The 20,374-nt window shown below is 39.0% G+C and overlaps 1 protein-coding gene across 2 annotated transcripts in view; it reads right to left on the minus strand.

The window, feature by feature from the left end:
• Positions 1-20,374, minus strand: part of LOC126281270 (soluble guanylate cyclase 88E) — an 883,920-nt gene that overhangs the window by 14,374 nt on the left and 849,172 nt on the right. For both annotated transcript variants that reach the window (XM_049980094.1, XM_049980093.1), the window contains exon 14: positions 3,818-4,045. In XM_049980094.1, the coding sequence (XP_049836051.1) occupies positions 3,818-4,045 (228 nt within the window). The remainder of the gene's footprint in view (positions 1-3,817; positions 4,046-20,374) is intronic.

Raw genomic sequence — 20,374 nt, forward strand, 5'->3', positions numbered from 1 at the left:
TTTGTGCACAGGCTTCACTGCAGTTAACACATGCCACTTTCTATATGTTGCTTTACTAGCATTGGTCAGGTGTTCCATAGCGATTGTCAAGCAGTGTAGTAACTCTGATCCTACCACTATCTTTTTGCTTTCAGACTAAAATTTCTGTAAGTGAATTTAAACTTCTTGCCTACTGTTATTCTTGTCGTATAGCACCTACCACACTATTTAGCCTATTCTTATGATAAATACTTTCTATTTCTCTCAGAGATCTCAACCCTCACTGTTTATGGTTCTAGCCAACATTTAATACTGAGTATTATGTGAGCTAAAATGTGTTTGGAAATGTTTCAAATTTCATTACTTTTATGCCTCATTTTTATAGTCATTTACTAATCTGTTAATATATAAACATCTTGGAAGCATTTCCTCCCAATGTTTTACAGCTTGGCAGAAATTTACATTCATACTCGCCAGACAGTGACATAATTAAAAACTCAAATGAAAAGAGGTAGGTTCTGTGCACTCAGTCTGTGCACTCAGTGTATATGAGGGCCTTACTAAAAGTAACTGAGGACCATACTGTGAAAGTAACTAGCAATAGCTTTCAAAATTTTTAATCTTCATATTTTAGACAACCCAAGTACATCAACTTCATCTACATTCTTTGTTGCTTTTCAATGTAATCTCCGTCCACCCCAGGTAGCTGAGTGGTCAGCGCGACGGACTGTCAATCCTAAGGGTCTGGGTTCGATTCCCAGCTGGGTCAGAGATTTTCTCCACTCAGGGACTGGGTGTTGTGTTGTCCTAATCATCATCATTTCATCCTCATTGACGCGCCAGTCGCCTAAGTGGCGTCAAATCGAAACACTTGCACCAGGCGAGTGGTCTACCCGACGGGAGGCCCTCGTCACATGCCATTTATTTATTTATTTAATGTAATCTCCTTTTATTTGCACACAGTTTTTCCATCATTCTACAAGTTTGAAAATGCCCTTACGACAGAACTCTACTTCAGCAACCCCAAGATGGAAGCATTGCATGCCAAACATTTTCCACCATGTTGCACCACTGCCCTCACATCTATTCTGTAACACAACTGAAGTCAGAGGTGAATTTCAGCAGCACATTTTCCCATCTTAAGCAAGGAATTTAGTGGCAGCTCGCTGTTGTAGTGAATTTTTCATGTCAATTATTTTGAAAGTAATGTCTATTGTCACGTAACAGACATTAATGGCAACACAATATGGCAACATGAGGTGTATAGTCTGCAGTCATTTATGTTACATTTCTGGAGATATAATTTTAATAATGAGTTTCTCACCATTTCTAGTATGGATCTTGTACATTCAATTTAAGAAGTGTCTACCTCAACTTTTTAATAAACGCTGGAATCAGCTTTCAGCCCTATGACACATTCTTGTTCTTGTTGTTGTGGTCTTCAGTCCTGAGACTGGTTTGACGCAGCTCTCCATGCTACTCTATCCTGTGCAAGCTTCTTCATCTCCCAGTACCTACTGCAGCCTACATCTTCTGAATCTGCTTAGTGTATTCATCTCTTGGTCTCCCTCTACGATTTTTACCCTCCATGCTGCCCTCAAATACTAAATTGGTGATCCCTCGATGTCTCAGAACATCTCCTACCAACCGATCCCTTCTTCTAGTCAAGTTGTGCCACAAGCTCCTCTTCTCCCTAATTCTATTCAATATCTCCTCATCAGTTATGTGATCAACCCATCTAATCTTCAGCATTCTTCTGTAGCACCACATTTCGAAAACTTCTATTCCCTTCTTGTCTAAACTATTTATCGTCCATGTTTCACTTCCATAGATGGCTACACTCATACAAATACTTGCACAAATGACTCCCTGACATTTAAATCTACACTCAATGTTAAAAAATTTTCTTCTTCAGAAACGCTTTCCTTGCCATTGCCATTCTACATTTTATATCCTCTCTACTTCGACCATCATCAGTTATTTTGCTCCCCAAATAGCAAAACTCCTTTACTACTTTAAGTGTCTCATTTCCTAATCTAATTCCCTCAGCATCACCCAACTTAATTCGGCTTCATTCCATTATCCTCATTTTGCTTTTGTTGATGTTCATCTTATACCCCCATTTCAAGAGACTGTCCATTCCGTTCAGCTTCTCTTCCAAGTCCTTTGCTGTCTCTGGCAGAATTACAATGTCATTGGTGAACCTCAAAGTTTTTATTTCTTCTCCATGGATTTTAATACTTCTCCGAACTTTTCTTTTGTTTCCTTTATTGCTTGCTCAATATACAGATTGAATAACATCGAGGATAGGCTACAACCCTGTCTCACTCCCTTTCCAACCACTGCTTCCCCTTCATACCCCTCGACTCTTATAACTGCCATCTGCTTTCTGTACAAATTGTAAATAGCCTTTTGATCCCTGTATTTTACCCCTGCCACCTTCAGAATTTGAAGGATTGTATTCCAATCAACATTGTCAAAAGCTTTCTCTAAGCTAAGGAGTGGGAAAGGGGAAAGACATGGGCAGGAGTGTTGGCAGAGGGTGGCACACAAAGAGGGTGGGAGATAAGAATAGGGAGGAGGTGAGAGGGCAGAGAGGGTGGAAACTATTGAGCAGAGTGTGTGAGAACAGTATATTAGCATAAGTTGAGGCTGGGATATTTCAGAAGCAGAGAATGTGTTGTAAGGATAACTCCTATTTGCACCGTTCAGAAAAGCTTGTGATGGAGGGGAGCATCCAGATGGCTGAGGTATTGAAGCAGCCATTGAAATCGACCATGTTATATTCAGTTGCATGTTGCGCAACATGGTGGCTTACTTTGCTCTAGGCCACTGTTTGGTGGTGGTCATTCATCCTGATGGACAGCTGGTTTGATAGTCATACCAATACAAAAAGCTATGCAGAGATTCCCACTCCTCTCCTTTTTTGCTCCCTGCCCCCCCCCCCCCTCCCACCTCCACCCCACCATCCTTCTCCCTGCCCTAGAGAGTCCCAGTGCTGCACCTGTTGACAGGGTAGTCCCTGCACCCTGCACCAGACAGTGCTCTGATCTCTGCCCCATCCATACACTGCTATCCATTCCTCTTACCCACACCCCTCCAGATAGGTGCTTATATTCTATGTGACTTCAATTCTATGTGACAGTGGCATTCCAGTCCAAGCTGCCACAGATGACGGTCATGTGTGCATGAGGTGTGCTTTCTTTATGAATGAGTATGTGTGTGTTTCCATTTCTGAAGAAAGCTATGGCCAAAAACTAATGTGTAAGTGTCTCTTAGTTGTGCCTGTCTGTAACATAACATGCCATCTTTATGGTAAGTAGCAATCTATCTCTTAAAGCATTTATTAATGACTCTGTCAACAGTTGCAGTAGTTATATTGGGTGACTAGTTTTGAACCTTATAGGTTCATTTTCAAGCCTGGCCTAGTGAGCCTGCACTGACAATGCCTGGTCTTTATAATAAACATCAAAGTGGCAACACATGCTTTATAAATGTTTGCAGAATGAATGCCACAATCCACACATGCCTCTTACCAAATTCAAATCATCAGTTTGATTTTGATTTGGTAAGAGTCATATGTGGATTGTGGCATTCATTCTGCAAGCATTTATAAAGCTGATTCAAAACTAGTCACCCAATATAACTACTGCCACTGTTGACAGAATCAGTAATAAATGCTTTAAGGAATTTAATAAAGCTGCTGGTTCCCTGTCAACAAAATGCTGAAACTGATGAATCTATCTTTTTCTCACATTGTAGAAAGTAGAGAATAATTGAGGACCATCACAACTTCATTTTTAAATGGATCTTCAACTCTTATATTTTTGTAATTTACCTTTTCCTTTTACTTGTATTTCTCCTCTCTCTGATACGTGGTATGTTGATGGAAGAAGATCACGTGTTGACTGTGAAATGTGTATTTTCATTGCTTCACTTGTTGATTCCATTCGTGATGCTGTATTAACTGAATCTCCAAAGAGGCAATATCGTGGCATTTTGAGGCCTACAATTCCAGCCACAACAGCTCCAGAATGCACGCCGACACGTATCTGTAAATGAGATCCTAAAACAGAGACACTGTTACTTACTATTAATTTTCGAAGCCACTTCCTTCTGTAGCACCATACAGCTAATAAACACATAGATAAACCTCTTGTGAAATACTAAGGTCAAACAGTCATATCAAATTGGTGTGCACTGACGTCACACAAAGTCTGAGTTATAAGGGGACAAACCCTTAGCATCATTCCTTTATTATAAAATAAATATAAAACATTTTAAAAAAAAACCAAGAAATTGATGTTGACACCTGTTCATCCGCCAACTCTTCATATGGTATTAGCAATACTGATTCCTTTATATTGTGAGTTTCAGAGCTTCCTCTGAATTACAGGGTGGTGGCATTGATCTGAAAGTGTTCACCTACCAATTTTGGGCAGTGAGTGTGTCTGCTGCTGACAACTGGTCAGATGGAAACTTTGAAAGAATAGGCAAACAGAAACTGCAGTGATGTAACAGTGGCTTTGATTGAAATTAATATCAACACAAAGTTTTTCAATTAGTGTCCTTTTGTAAGACCTTGTGTACTGATCAGAGTACTTATAAGCTTCATGTTGATGTCATTTAATAAGTGAATGTTACATATGAAGTTCATTAGTGGCTTTGATTGAAATTAATATCAACATGAAGGTTTTTCAATTAGTGTCTTTTTGTAAGACCTTGTGTACTGATCAGAGTATGTATAAGCTTCATGTCGATGTCATTAAATAAGTGAATGTTATATATGAAGTTCATCAGTGAACATTTTGGTATCTACACCTGCTCTAAATCGAAAGAAATATGTCAACTGAAAATCAAAAAACAGAGCAAGTGACTAGAAAGATGGCATTAAGGTAGTGGTGCTTTGATCATCACTGCAGGGTCAGTTTTTGTACATAGGTTGTTGCCTGTATTTGTCACATTTACAATATGGATGGTTTGAAAATGGACACAGGTGTCAGAAATTAGTCACCATCAAGAAATAAAAAATGATACTTCTCAGTGCAACTCACAACAGAGCTACAACCATTTATTTCAACTGTAAGACAAGTTGTGGAACTATTTTTCATCTGCAACATGCTGCAAGTTCATAAACAAATCAAGAAGTTAACCTCTAAAATGGGGATTACAGTCCTAAAGTAATACACACAACTGGACTCTTGCAGAGTGTAATTTCAATGTAATTTGTCCATAAGCACTGATTTAAATTTATGTTTTTGATTTCCACACTTAAATTTCAGATATATAAATTAAATACAAAGTCTTCCAGAATAAAGATTATACCATTCATTGCAATATGATGTACATGTTCTTACCTTTCAGGTTCAGTGAGATAATACTGTAGTTAGAGGAAGAACATTCACCCACAGAAATAAATCCTAAATTAAATGGGAGCAAATGGCCATTGTGTGAAGTCCAGCTGAAAAGTAGCACTAACAAAGGGCAGTGTGATGGAGGAAGATGAAGAGTCGCAAACAATACAACAAAAAAGACTGATAAACAAGTGAACCTTTGGCCAAATGGCCTTCTAAAGTAGACATCACACACACACACACACACACACACACACACACACACACACACACACACACACATTCAGGCAAACAGAACTCCAACACACAAGTCTGCTAGCTCTGGCTACTGAACCCAGACTGCGAGCGACTGCCAGACTGCGAGCGACTGCGCATGATGGGAGAAGCAATCTGGGTGGTGGGGGTAAGGAGTAGGCTGGGGCACGGAGAGGGAGGGATAGCAGAGTTAAGCTTTAGCTTGTACAGTTAAGTTCCTTGCTCAGACTATGAGAGCACCTTAAACTGTACCCTATGCAAATTAGTGAACATAGGCAGAAGTTACTTATCTTCACTCTCCAAAACATCAGTAACATTTCCAATCTTGTTTATATGATTCTTATCTGCCCAGCTTGTCAACTCTACAAGCACTGGCAACTGACCTGCACAGGCTTGAGATAGATGCAAACCATCCTGATGAAGCCTACTTACATGTTCCTAGAATCAGCTTTAAGTGATGAATCCAGGACTGTACAACTCCTTATGTATCTCTTAAATGGGAATCAAGAGGACATTATTAGTAATTACAGCACATGCAAAGGCATTTAAACAGTCATTCACCCTGTACTCTAACAACTACTAAAGAACAACTACTAAAGTAGGGAATACCCTCTGCTGTGTGTTTTGACAGTGGTTCATACAGTGTGGATGTAAGTGTAGAAGTAGAAGTAAGTGTGATGAGTTAACATTACTGTATCTGTTATTTACACTACACTTATCTATGTTGATGTTTAGCTGCTAGCCGCTGCTTTAAGTGCAAATTATCTTCATACATGCTTGCATTTCCACAATGATATGACCACTGTGTATACAACTGCTTTATCCACCAACAACATCCAAGTAGGACAAAATCAGGCCACTTACGCTCAACACATAATGAAATGTTGGAGAACTCTAAAGTTGTACATTTTGAGATTTCCAGTCTAGTTTAATTATGTGCCTGTCAACCACTCAGTGCTTCAACTATATGGTAAGTGGTTACCTATAACCTATTATTTACATTACATTTATGTATGCTGAGGGTTAGCTAGCAGTCTTTGTTCCAAGAGTAAATTACCTTCAGATCTGCATGCATTTTTACAATGAAGTGGCCACTCTGTTAGGAATGCATCATCCACTAACAGCCACAAGAGCAGTCAGCATTAATTATCAGGTCATTTACATGCAGCGTGATTTTTGTAAATGAAGACAAACTATGCAGGAATGATCCTTGAAAATTATGAGAATGATATGGACATATGGCTGAAAATGCATTCCAAGGGAGGTGCACCCACTTGAAGGTAGAGATACAAGATGTTGAACACTACAGAATATTACACCAGTATCAGCACCATGCAGCCCACAAGTGTGGGATAAGCCAGATGTCCATGTTTCTCCATGCCAACTGCCATTACCTCTTTTGCTAACAATACATGCAGAGCTTATAACCTATGGACTTGCCCATGTGGTGATGGTTTTGTCAATAGTTCATCGTACTGGCCACCGGGGTGTTGGGGTTCCTGTCATGCATTCCATTCAGGAATGAGGCTGTTTTTATGAGTGATGGTCTCACAACACTCATGTATGGGCTACAGAAAATCCCCATGTCATGGTGATACCAAATCCTCAACAATGGATCAGCCTCAGTGGGTGAACTACCTCTTGAGTTTGGAGCTAAAACACTAGTGCAGACAGAGCATTCCCACTTGCCTGGGGTGTTCTCATAAGTGCTTTCAATCATTAAAACCTGCACTCTTATAGATCTGTTATATCCACCTACAAATAGGTGTACATCCCTTGAACCTCATTTCTGTCAATCTTTTTTTTATTCCTTATTCTCAGATCATTTCCTACTGTTTTTTCCCAATTACTCCATTAGAGAACTCCAATGCTCTATTCCTGACTATATGTAATGGTTTGTAAATGAACATTGTTTCTGAAACTAGTCACCAACAAATTTGAATGTGAATGCAACTGTGTTGACATATTCCACATCCATGATCTACGGAATGAGTAACTAATCTAATCTAATCTAATCTAGAAAACCAAAACAGTGGAATGAATTCTATTATCTGATCCTTCCATGTGCATCAAGTTGGAGTCCCCAAAATAAAGTGCAAAAGTGGGTATTATTAGAGACTGTTATAGGAATTATGAATTTGAATAAATGCTAATTAAAAAAAAAGTATCTCATATCATGAGAACTTTCAACTGTGACTACTGTTTCTCAGTGATGGAAATTACTGGAAAGTTGAGAAGCCATCAGTTTCGGTTCCGATTCTGATGTTCAGATTGTAATGGAACTGTTCAATGTACCTCTCTTTTTTATAAAGTGTCAGAGAACTGGATACATTATAATTCAGAACATGACCGAAGAGATTGAAATTGCAGATAGTATACTTTCTATAATTTTGATGTAACTGTACATTGGTGAAGTATAAAGCTGAAACAGATTAACTGTTTTATTGGAAATATAATTGTTTTTGTATTTCTAATATACTTTACAGTTTTTTTCATTGTGAAGTCAAGAATATTGAGATTTAGTATCATAACCATTCTTATTCTTTCCCATGATTGTTCAAAAAGATGAAATCAGTAGAAGACTGTATATCTTTTTGCTTGTATGAAACTTTAATCAACTGTATATCTTTGGCCAAGGACATCAGTTATATTGATCATGTATACATATCTTTGTACTGAAATTGTTATATGCTGTTCTTGTCCATGCAGATGAAGAGAGTGTGTGTTATGTTTAGATGAGAGATAGTTGGAAGTTAGTAGTTCTTTTTAAGAAGTGCATTAAATTATGGAAAATACAAAATATGAAATAAATTAATGTTTAAGAGAAATTACATTCCTGCTTCATGGTATTACTGATTTTATGTAGGGATAAACCAAACCCGGCTACCTCTTTGCACGAAGGAATCACTGACCTACAACTACTGTGCCAAGAACAAGAATAACCTACACTGAGTGACAAGAAATGAATGAAGTGCAAAATTCTTTTCTCTGCTTCTCTCACTCTCTACTTCATGTGACAAACAGCTGAAGATTTCTAATCTCTGGTATACTTCCAGTTATTGCATAAAATGGAATAATTAACAAAACTGCTATTAGACTTAGGTACTTTTAATTGATCTAAAAAGAGTAGAAGGGTCAGAGGATCTCAAACACTCTCTGTCCTGCAATACTTCAATGCTGTGGCTAACAAGAGAACCTGATATTCATCCAATTTCAGTTTTTCTTAATGTCACTTTATTGGTCCCATGAAAATTTAACTGAAATGTAAACAACAAGCTTAAATATGACAATCATAAATAAGAACACAAACAGAGAGTTGACCTCTTTCCAAATAAGGTTGAAATCATTGTATGATCAGTGAAATTTAATTAATATACACTTTGAGCTTTTACAGTCTTATTCTGGGTGCATTTTCAAAAATTGCTGGAGAAATGAAAAGAGGGTAGTCATGGCTGAAGTCTCCTGAAATTAATATAAAAATGTTTGATCAGCTGTGAGAAAAGAGAATAGTGTGGTTCTAATGTCAAATATGTAAGACTGAATAATGCAGAAGTCATTTTACTTGCCAAAGGCAAGAAGGAATGATGCTAAGATGAGTCAGTTCAAGTTTTTCAACAAACTGAAGATCATGTGTCCTATAAAGTAACCAATAGTTTTTCTTTTTATGAGGATACTTAAAAGATAAACAAGCTAGTGTCCATTGAAAGATAAGTGGTGCAATTATTGATGAATATGTATCTAGTGTGTTAATTTATTTTACATCTTTGGTGTTCTTTAATAATTAAAGTCAGTATTTTATGTTCCGTGGCTGGTAATATGCGCCTGTGTATGGTTTCTCTGTATGTTGTTGTTGTACGTGCATTTTGTTGATTCGGTACCTAATGAAACATGTGTATTTCCAAGTATACAAGTATTTGTTTTCTAACAAAATTTCAGTATGTTATGGGCCCAGGTGAGTGTTAAAAGGACAGGTGTATGAAAATAATAACATAATTGTGTGCAAAATGTTTTTTAAAGTTATCCCCAAAAAGTCATTTTTGGAGTTGTTACTTCCACACAACCAACGATGGATTAAATGAGAATTATCACAATTGGACTTCTGGAAGGCAAAACAAATTGGAACACTTGTAAATACAAAATAAGTATTTGTCTGCGAGGGATTCCTGGCGCACTTGATGTCGAAGAAGGCAGGTTAGTGAAACCTAGTATTCTTTCAGAAGGTGCTACCGTTAAACAAAGGGTGATCTACAAAAGTGAATTTTAATAAAGCAGACAGTGATGCTCTTCTTGTTTTGACTACAAATATGTCGGAAGAAACTTTGCAGAAAATAATGCGTCTAAATACAGCTTGTAAAGTGTGGACAGAATTAGACAAAATATTTGATCCTGTCTCTGATGACAAAGTTAGCAACCTTTGTTTGCAGTTCTTTAGTTACACAAAAAGGTTCCTGAAGACAATATTGCAACATATATTTCCAAACTGAAAAATTTGTGGAGTGAATTGAAACAGGAAATGGCTAAAGATATTGTATATAATTCAGAAATGCCTGATGAGTTTTTGATTTGTAAAATATTAGGTACACTACCAGAAGACTATTTTTTGTTTAAAATCTAGTTGGATGCTAATGTCTAGAGATGACAGAACAACCGATAATTTAACAAATCAATTGTGTGCATATGACAAACCATTGAGCACAAAGGAGGATGATTTTAGTAAACAAGAAGCTCTCACTACAGACTCATCAAGGCTGTCATTTCAGCAAGTAAATCCAATTGAGATAAATAAGAAAAATAAATTAATATGTAATTACTATAAGAAACGAAACCATACAATTAAAGTGTGCAGAAAGAGGGCAGCTGAGGGAAACCTCCAAAACCAGCTACCACAGATACAAATATGCTACTTCCTTCTGTGATTCTGAATGTAGATATCAAGACTGGTATATAGACAATGGTGCAACAAGTCATATTACAAATGATAAAAATTGTTTCAAGACATTTCAGCCTTTTCTAAAAAAATACTCAGTTGCTACAGCTAATGGTGACATAATTGAAGCATTTGGAAAAGGTTCAGTAGACATTGAAGCAGCAGTTGGAGGAAAATGGAAAAGAATTACCTTGACAGATGTATGGTATGTACCTCAGATTCGCAAGAATCTATTCTCTGTTCTTGCAGCACAGGGTAAACATCCAGAAAGTAAATTCACATCAACTGCAGAAATTTGTCATCTTAAGATTGATAATGTCACTAGATTGGTAAATGTCCATGATCACTTCGGAGGCCTTTTTAAACTTGCTGTATGAAATTTGAAACCTATCTCCCTCAGTAAAGGTAATACCATGAGCAGAGACAATATATTGCAGCTTATCGTGAAAGATTTGGACACCAGAACAAGCGCCATGTGAAGTCTGTACTTCATAGCGAGTTAAATATTGAGGTGGAAAGGGACAGTGAACTTTGTGAAGGCTGTATTTATGGCAAGGCTCATCGTTTACCATTTGGCACCAGAAAGAGGACAGCAGAACCAGGTTAGCTTATTCACACTGATGTATGTGGTCCGTTTCAAGTACCTTCTGTGTTAGGGCATTGGTATTTTGTTCTTTTCAAAGATGATTGTACAAAGTTAAGGGCAACATATTTCATAGAAGATAAGTCTGTAGTTGCAGAAACGTTAAGGCAGTTCATAGCTGAAGCAAAAGCTGCTGGACATACCATCAAGGAACTTCTGAGTGATAATGGAGAAGAATTTGACAACAAACAAGCAAAAGAGATTCTTCACAAAGAGGGTATAGTTCAATGCCTCATAATGCCATACACTCCAGAACAATGGGTGCAATGAAAGAGAGAACCGCACAGTTGTGGAAACTGCCAGAGCCATGATGCTTGCACACAAAAACATTCCACAGAAACTTTTGGCAGAGATGGTGAACACTGCAACCTACATTCTGGACGGAACAAGGCCTTCCAGTATTCCAGGGACATCTCCATATGAACTGTGGTATGGAAAGAAGCCAAGACTGAAACATCTGCGGCTGATAGGCTCCACCTGCTATGCTCATATTCCAAAACAACAGAGAATGAAGAGGGCCCAAAAAGCACTGAAAGGTGTCCTTATTGGATATGATCACAGTGAGGGTTACAGAATTTATTGTGGGGAGGTGTGCAAACTCATTAGGTCACGAGATGTCATCTTTGAGGAGAGGCCACTGAAGAGTGAGAAAAGTTCAACTCTTCCTGTGAATGTTATCAATCATCAGGATCCAGCACCTCAGACTGAAGACCAGTATGGTATTGATAGTGAGAGTGAATAGGATGGCAGTTCTTTGGATGTAGATGAAGACCCTCAGGAGGAAGATCAGGAGAAGCTTTACCACGTCTGTGTGATAGGTTAAACCTCAGACCTCCACATAAATTTAATGATTATGTAATGCACCTCTCAATGTCTTTCCAGGAACCAGAAACAGTGATGCCATGAGGTCTGTTCAAAACGATTTCTGTAAGAAAGCCATGGATTCTGAAATAAAAGCTCTCCAAGAAAATAAAATGTGGGATCTGGTTGGCCTGCCATATGGAAAGATGGCCTTTTCTATTAGATGGGTGTATAAAGTTAAAACAAATGTTAATGGCTAAGTCAATAAATTCAAGGCAAGATTGGTGATTAAGGGTTATTCGCAGCAGAGAGGAGTTGACTATGACCATACATGCAGTCCTGTAGCTAGAGTGTCTACCATTCGAGCATTACTAAGTGTTGCTGCAAGTGAGAGCATGAAACTTTTACAAATTGATGTTTCAACTGCTTTTCTTTATGGTGATTTAAAAGAAACCATTTATATGCAACAACCTGAAGGATGTGATGATGGGTCTAGAAGAGTATGTTGCTTGATGAAAAGTCTACACAGACTGAAACAGACTCCGCGTTGCTGGAATGAGAAGTTCAGTAATCATCTCACTGAATTGGGCTTCCAGAGGAGTGAATCTGATCCTTGCCTTTTCATGAGACAGAAACGCTGTAAGAAAATATTCCTTGCACTTTATGTTGATGATGGTCTGATTGCAGCTCACAGTGAACAGGAACTTTTAAAACATTGTCAGTGATTTAAGAGAAGAGTTTAAAATTACTTCAGTGCCTGCATCATTTTTCTTAGGTCTGGAAATTGACCAACAAGAATGTGGAACTGTACATGCAAGTCAAACTCATTGGACAGAGAAAATACTAGAGCGTTTCAACATGAAGAACTGCAAGACTGTAACTACACCCATTATAAAGGACAGTGATACAGAGGAAAGTCCTTGCAACTCTTAATTTCCATACATGTAAGCTCTTGGAACACTGATGTTTCTGATGTTGCATATGCTGTCAGTGTTGTATCAAGAAATCTTGAAAAACCAACAGATCATGATGTAGTGAAAGCTAAAAGAATCTTACGATACCTGAGAGGCACGACAAATTGTGGACTTTTCATATAAAAACAATTAGAAGAAGCAGGTTTTAGAGTGTTGTAGTGATGCTGACCATGGTGGTGATCTTGGCTCTGGGTGCTCAATGTCATGTGTTCTTTGTCTGTATTCTGGGGCACATATCTCCTGGATTAGTGTATTAGTCAAAGGAAATCTGTTGCCATATCCACAACTGAAGCTGAGGTTGTGGCTGCCACTGAAGCTGCTCGGAAAATTGTCTGGATCAAGAAGCTTCAGACAGAATTGGACCAATTGGAGGCAACACCAGTTCTGCGGGTTGACAATGAAGTTGCTATCTGGCTTGCCCAGAATCCCGAGTTTCACTGAAGAACGAAGCATGAAGCATATTCGTATAAGGCATTTCTTTGTTCATGAACTAGTTAGTGCTGATGAAATCACAGTTGGAAAAGTAGACACTGAAGAACAACTTGCTGGTATACTAACAAAGCTACTGTTTTTCATTAGATATCAGTATTTATGTGATAAGATTGGACTTTGCAAGTTATTAAAAAAGGGAGAGTGTTAATGTATTTTACATCTTTGGTGTTCTTTAATAACTAAACTCAGTATTTTATGTTGGTAATATGCACCTGCGAGAGGTTTCTCTGTATGTTGTTGTTGTTGTTCTTGTTGTTGTTGTTGTTGTTGTATGTGCTTTGGGTTGAACCTAATAAACCATGTTTATTTCCAAGTATGCAAATATTCATTTTCTAACAAAATCTCAGCATGGTGATTAATGGCTAGTAAGTGCTTACATCACCATTTTGTAAGAATATTTCTGATATTAGTGAGAGATTTAAAGTAGTTCACTCCTACTTGCATAGTTAATCTCTTGCCACATAGGTCATTTCTCAGTTGAGGATCTTGTCCTATGCACCCAACCAGTAAATTCCATTCTTTTCTGTTCTCATCATAGCAATATTCTATCCAGTCAGGGGCAAGGCTACCTGTGAAAGCAGTCATATCATATAATAACCCTGCCTTTAATGTGGACATGGTCACCCATACGAATGGCCACTGCCAAACTGTAACCAAGAGCTAAATTGACCAGCCAGTGGCTGAACATGCTGCTAAGTGCAACATACTCAACTTCAGTTCCTGTTTCAGAACATATACCATCTAGATTTCCCCCCCCCCCCCCTCTCCATACCAGCTTCACTCAATTGCATAGATGGGCACTGGCCATACAATAATCTCCAATCTTGTCCCCATGCCTTCTACTTATTTCTGTTGACTTAAACCCAATGTGTTTCCCTTTTCCTCTGTTCTAGTGCCTACTGTAAACTCCATACTATCCCCACACTCACTTCATCTTGTACCATTTGCAATTTTCACTATCTGTGTAAGAAGGAGCTCATTAGTACCACATTTCTAACCTGATCATTGGCCCTCTCCCTCCCACCCTTTGATCCTTCCTTGCTCCAATTCTCCCTTCCCCTTTCCTCCTCCTCCTCCTCCTCCTCCTCCTCCTACTGCCTCTCACCAGCCCCACAAACACAATATCTCACGCCAGATGAGTTCAAGAGCTAGGATGTTGTGGTGAGTATGTTTTGTTTGTTACAAAAACACATATCATGTATTAAGTGGAAAGGTCTCAGCTCCATGTTCAAACTAAGTTTTTCTGTTTTTACATTGAGTGGGTGGGATGATGGATGTTCCATATTTCACTCAATATGTTCCATATATCATTCACTGGACTAGTTAAAGAGCTTTTAGTCAGCAAAATTACATATTTGGTATATATAACTGATTTTATGCTGGTATCGTCCTGATAGCCTTATACATAGTCTCATGGCTTCTCCAAATCTACCATGGAAATATTGTGGTAAAATACTTACAAGAGGTAAACATTAACTCTAATGGTATGAGCATGCAATGAAAATGCACACCAGAATAACCAAAATGTGTTTTGTCAGGGAAATTGAAAGCAAAAACATCAAGAAAAGAACACTAAAGACATAGGAGGAAAAAATGGCAATAGAACTTGAAGAGATATGATCTGAAGTGGGGAAAAGTACAGTAGTAGCAAATTTATGACTACAGGAAGCTATGATGACAGCTTGTGAATCTTGCCGAGGGAACTATTATAAGGAAGGAATAGCAGAGGGATTTTAATGGTTAGTAGTATGTGATAGTAAACAGTAGCTGGATTGTCCAGTTAGAGTTTTGTGCAAAACAAGTTTCAGTAACACAAAAACCAAAGTTATCTAGTTTTCGTCACTGTATTTCAGGGAGTATTCTACATACATAAAAGCTACTATCACAGACACACTTCTTTTTCCACAGAAGGGTTTAATAACGGCAAAAACTATGCTTCATATATATTCAAATAATGAAACAAAGAAAAGATAGATTAGAAAGAAAGCAGATTAAAGGACTATTGTTGTAGACTTAAATGCTGCCTATGACACACATAACCATCAATACTAATAATGAATAGAGAGTCTAACCGACAATCATTCTTCCTACGCACTATTTGTGAGTGGAACAGGGTTGGAGGGATCAGATAGTGGTACTGAAAGTACCTTCTGTGACACGCCATTAGGTGGTTTGCGGAGTATGATGTAGGTGTCTAACATATTATTACACCTTTATCAGCATTATTAGGTATCTCCTTCACAGAAAATATTTCTACCTTGAACTCCAAAAGAAGAGTATAATTTAACTAAGTGAGGTCTCTTCTGATGGACTTGTCCAACAGAACAGACACCACTCATGATGATGCAGCTGGTGCATATATTTATATGAAACAGAAAATGAGGAAAGAAAGGGAAAGGTCAAATGGGAAACTCAGGACTTCCAGCTCCTCAAGAAATTGCGGTAATGCAATGGCAAACCTTGATGCTCCACTTCTTTTGAATGGCTGCCTTAACACCCTCAGCCATATAGACGCACTTTCCATGCAATCCAAATTGCCAACTTATTGCATGCTGCAGTGCAGCATGCAGTAAGTTGAGCATCTTGATCAGACAGAAAGTGTATCCAGATGGCCAAGGGGATTAAGACAACTGTTCCAGAGAAGTGGAGCATCCAGGTTCGAGTCCCAACCCAAATCAAATTTTCAGCTTTCCCCATTGCAGTATCACAATTCCCTGTGCTGCTGCAGGCCACAAGTTTCTCACACATCATTTCTCTCTCTTTCCCCATTCTGTGTTTAATATAGAAGGGCATCAGCTAGGAAGTAAAAAAAGGAAAAAAAAACTTACCACTAAATCAATGTGGCTATGCCTATAATTTTTAATGTGTACACATAATGATCAGCCACTTCCACAAAGTACTCATAGCTTCATTTGTGTAGATGAGAGCATCATAGCAACTGAATTAGATAGTTTAACATTCTATGTGGAAACAACTACTGGCTGACTGAAGCTCACTGTGCACTATGTTAATAGTTAGCAAAGTCAAACCAATCCAAATTGTAAATGTAAGTAAGCCATACAAGAAAATAGAAGTATCAGTAAATCAATCTCTACTAATGCAGCCTAAGTGGTAAACTGGTCATTTCAACCATCTGAGTCAGGTGCAGCCATGGACACTGAGTAAGTGCTGGAGAAAGCTTCTGCCAAGCCACGAGAAACAAGAAATTCTGCATTGTTTCCTAGGTGGCCAGCCATATTGCTACAGGTGGTGTTTCCACAGTCAGTTACATAATGGGAGCCTGCTACCTATGACAGTACACCTGGCTCAGCCAGCAAAATAAATATGCGTCCTCCATTTGACTAGTTTAGTTTCCTTGCCAAACTTTGATGGAATGCATGGCTAAAACACACCATGCCTCACTAAGCAGTGGCATCTATTGGTCACAACTGTTGGTCTACAAGCCAACAACTGGCCCTGATGGTTCTGGGCTTTGAACGGGACTGAGTGGGATGACACCACCATCTGACTTGCCAGCCAGTCTCAGGTGAATCTGGGTTCAACTTGGAATGCCTGCACATGCCAGTGGGTCACCATTTGGTGTATGTCAGCTGTCTGGCCTTACACTATCTAAGCTGACATGCTACTGGGTCAGCAAGGATGCCAACACCACCAGCTGCTGTTGCAGTGTCAGTGCCAAGTTAGCAAAGCATTCCTGGTTCTGTGTCTGCCACACTATTGAAGAACACATTCTGGAAATGCAGCACTGGAGTCCAAAGCAGCTGCACTGCAAAACTGCTGTCAGAAGAGCCAGTAGCTGGAAGTGACATTCCAGAGCAGCAGTCTCATCATGGATCACCTCATTACAGAGTAGAAAAATAAACTGTTTTCTTGCAGTGTCTAAATTGCCGAAAAGATACATCTTAGAGGTGAAGGTTGATTTTGGGAGTTTGATTTTTAAAAGTGAATTCAGGCAGTGATTTGAGTATCTGTAAAGGACACAGTGAAAGACAGATGGAGGTTTATGTCTCATTGCAACATGTTGGGGGCACAGTGCTTTAAGTGTAGGATGTCTGGACATTAGGCCAGGTAGCTTAGAGATTGCTCATAGAATGCATTGAGAATTAAGAAACTGATTTAGGTGTGTTCACTGGCAGTAAGCATGGCTGTTGTGTTGATGATTGGTTGCTTTATTATCATTTTTTGTTGTTGTGGATGTAGGCTTTGCAATGGTCAAACTATGTAGTGAGAATGTTACTACCACAGAAGTGGTTTTTGACCTTACTGAATCAGATGGTGTAAATGAAGGTAGATAATCTGGAGCTTTGCAAGCAATTGTATCATTATGGGAAAACAGGAGGGAACAAGCCCAATCTAGTATGTCAGTACCCTAGTCTTTCGTTTTGTGGATAAGGCAGGGGAAGACATGTTGGCATTCATAGACAAACTGTGAACTGCCACAAAACTAGGATGTTGGTCAAAAGAAAAACTCTTATATCTGGTCAAGTTACACTTGATGGGAGATGCTAAAGCAAATGTGATGTATCACAAAAAGTTAAGAAATGAGTGTAAATCTGAAATTTTAATGATACGTTTTGTGCAATGTTACAGAAGGAAAATTACCTGTAGACATTAGAGACAGGATTAAACAATGTGCTGCAAAAGCAGAGAGAGTCCATGAAAAACTTTCTAGGCGGTGTTAGATACAGTTTCCCAAGAACTTAGCAGGACCCGTAGCTGCTGCAACAGCATTACAAGAGACTGATACGGTGATCTGAGTTTGGGGTATGGAGCTAAAAGTTCCATGTGCAGACAGGCATGGCACATAAAGTGGAAATTCTATTAATGACAGTGTAGGAAATGGGTGTGAACAGGGCATCTGGAATGGAAGAGTACGCGGAAGTCTACCAAAGAGCATGACAGACTGATTAAAGTTAGTGTGGCTCAACAGCCTGCTGCAAGCCTTTCAACTGGCCACCACTTCAGTGACTATCATGTCAGTAACCTACCACATTAGCAGTCCTGCATCTACATGGATACTCTGCAATCCAGCCACACATGGCGGAGGGTACCCTGTATCACTACTAGTCATTTCCTTTCCTGTTCCACTAAAAACAGAGCTAGGGAAAACAATTGCCAGGATGCCTGTGTATGGGACATAATTTCTTGTATCTTATCTTCATGGTCCTTACACACAATGTATGTTGGAGACAACAGAATCATTCTGCCATCAGCTCCAAGTATTAGTTCTCTAAATTTTATCAGTAGTGTTCCATGAAAAGAACATTGCCTTTCCCCAAGGGGTTCCCAGTTGAGTTCCAAAACCATCTCCATAAAACTTGCATGTTGTTCAAAACTACCAGCAACAAATCTAGCAGCCCACTTCTGAATTGCTTCAATGGCTTCCTTTAATCCAACCTGACACAGATCCAAAAAACTCTAGAAGTACCCAAGTATAAGTGGCAGTAGCATCCTATATGCAGTCTCCTTTATGGATGAATCACACTTTCCTATAATTCTCCCAATAAACCAAAGCTGACCATTTGCATTTCCTATCTCAGTCCTCTCACGCTCTTTCCATTTCATACCACTTTGCAACGTTATGCCCAGATGTTTAAATGACAATACGTTGTCAAGCAGGACACTGCTAATGCTGTACCCAAGTACTATAGGTCTTTTTTCGTACTCATCTGCACTCAATTACATTTTTCTACGTTTAGAGCTAGGTGACATTCATCACACCAGCTATAAATTTTGTCTAAGTTGTCTTGTACCTTCCTACAGTCACTCAACTTTGACACCATACCATACACCACAACATCATCAACAAACAACTGCAGATTCCTGCCCACCCTGTCCAGAAAATCATTTATGTATATAGAGAGTGACAGTAATCCTATCCTGCTTCTTTGAGTCATACCTGATGATGCCCTTATCTCTGAGAAACACTCGCTGTAGAAGACAACTTACTGGGTTCTATGACTTAAGAAGTCTTCGACCCACCTATATATCTGTGAATGTATTGCATAAGCTTATACCTTCTTTAACAGCCTCCCGGAAATCTATAAATATGGAATCTGCTTGTTGCCCTTCATCTATAGTTTGCAGTATATCATTTGAGAAAAGGGCAAGCTGAGTTTTGCATAAGTGGTGCTTTCTAAACCCATGAAGATTTCTGGATGTAAGCTTCTTGGTCTCAAGAAAATTTATTACATTCAAACTGAGAATATGTTCAATGATTTTGCAGCAAACCAGTGTTAGGGATATTGGTCTGGAATTTTGCAAGTCCATTCTTTCACCCTTCTTATACACAGGAATCACTCGTGCTTTTTTCCACTCACTTGGGACTTTGTGCTGGGATAGAGATTCACAATAAATGCAAGATAAGAAAGGGACCAATGCTGTAGAGTACTCTGAAAAACTGAACTGGGATTCCATCTGGATCTATCTACCTATCTATCTATTGCTTGTGCCTGTATCCTGTGGTAATGCAGGATCGGCATGGTTAGGTATGGATTTGGCAATGTTAATGTTAAGAAGTGGCCAGATGCCCTTCCTGCTGCCACCCTGTACCCCTGGGGACAGAATGAGTGTACCCTAGCTGTCTGTGGCCAGCGCAATCCATGGAATAATGCGAATGTGTTCAGATGTCTGTGAGTCATGTAACTGAGGCGGGACACAGGGACCATCCCAGTATTCACCTAGGGGAATGTGGAAAACTGCCTAGAAACCACATCCAGGCTGGCTGGCACATCAGCCCGCATCGTTAATCCACCGGGTGGATTTGATCCATGGCCGGCGCATCTGCCTGAGTCCAGGAAGCAGCGCATTAGCACTCATGGCTAACCTAGCGGGTCTTGGATTCCACCTGGATCTGGTCACTTATTTGTTTTCAACTCCTTTAGTTGTCTCTCTATCCCAGAGACACATATTACTAGATAATCTGTAAAGGAATCTGTACAATTCTCCT

This window comes from Schistocerca gregaria, chromosome 7 (genome assembly GCF_023897955.1).
Source record: "Schistocerca gregaria isolate iqSchGreg1 chromosome 7, iqSchGreg1.2, whole genome shotgun sequence".
Taxonomy (NCBI): Eukaryota; Metazoa; Arthropoda; class Insecta; order Orthoptera; family Acrididae; genus Schistocerca; species Schistocerca gregaria.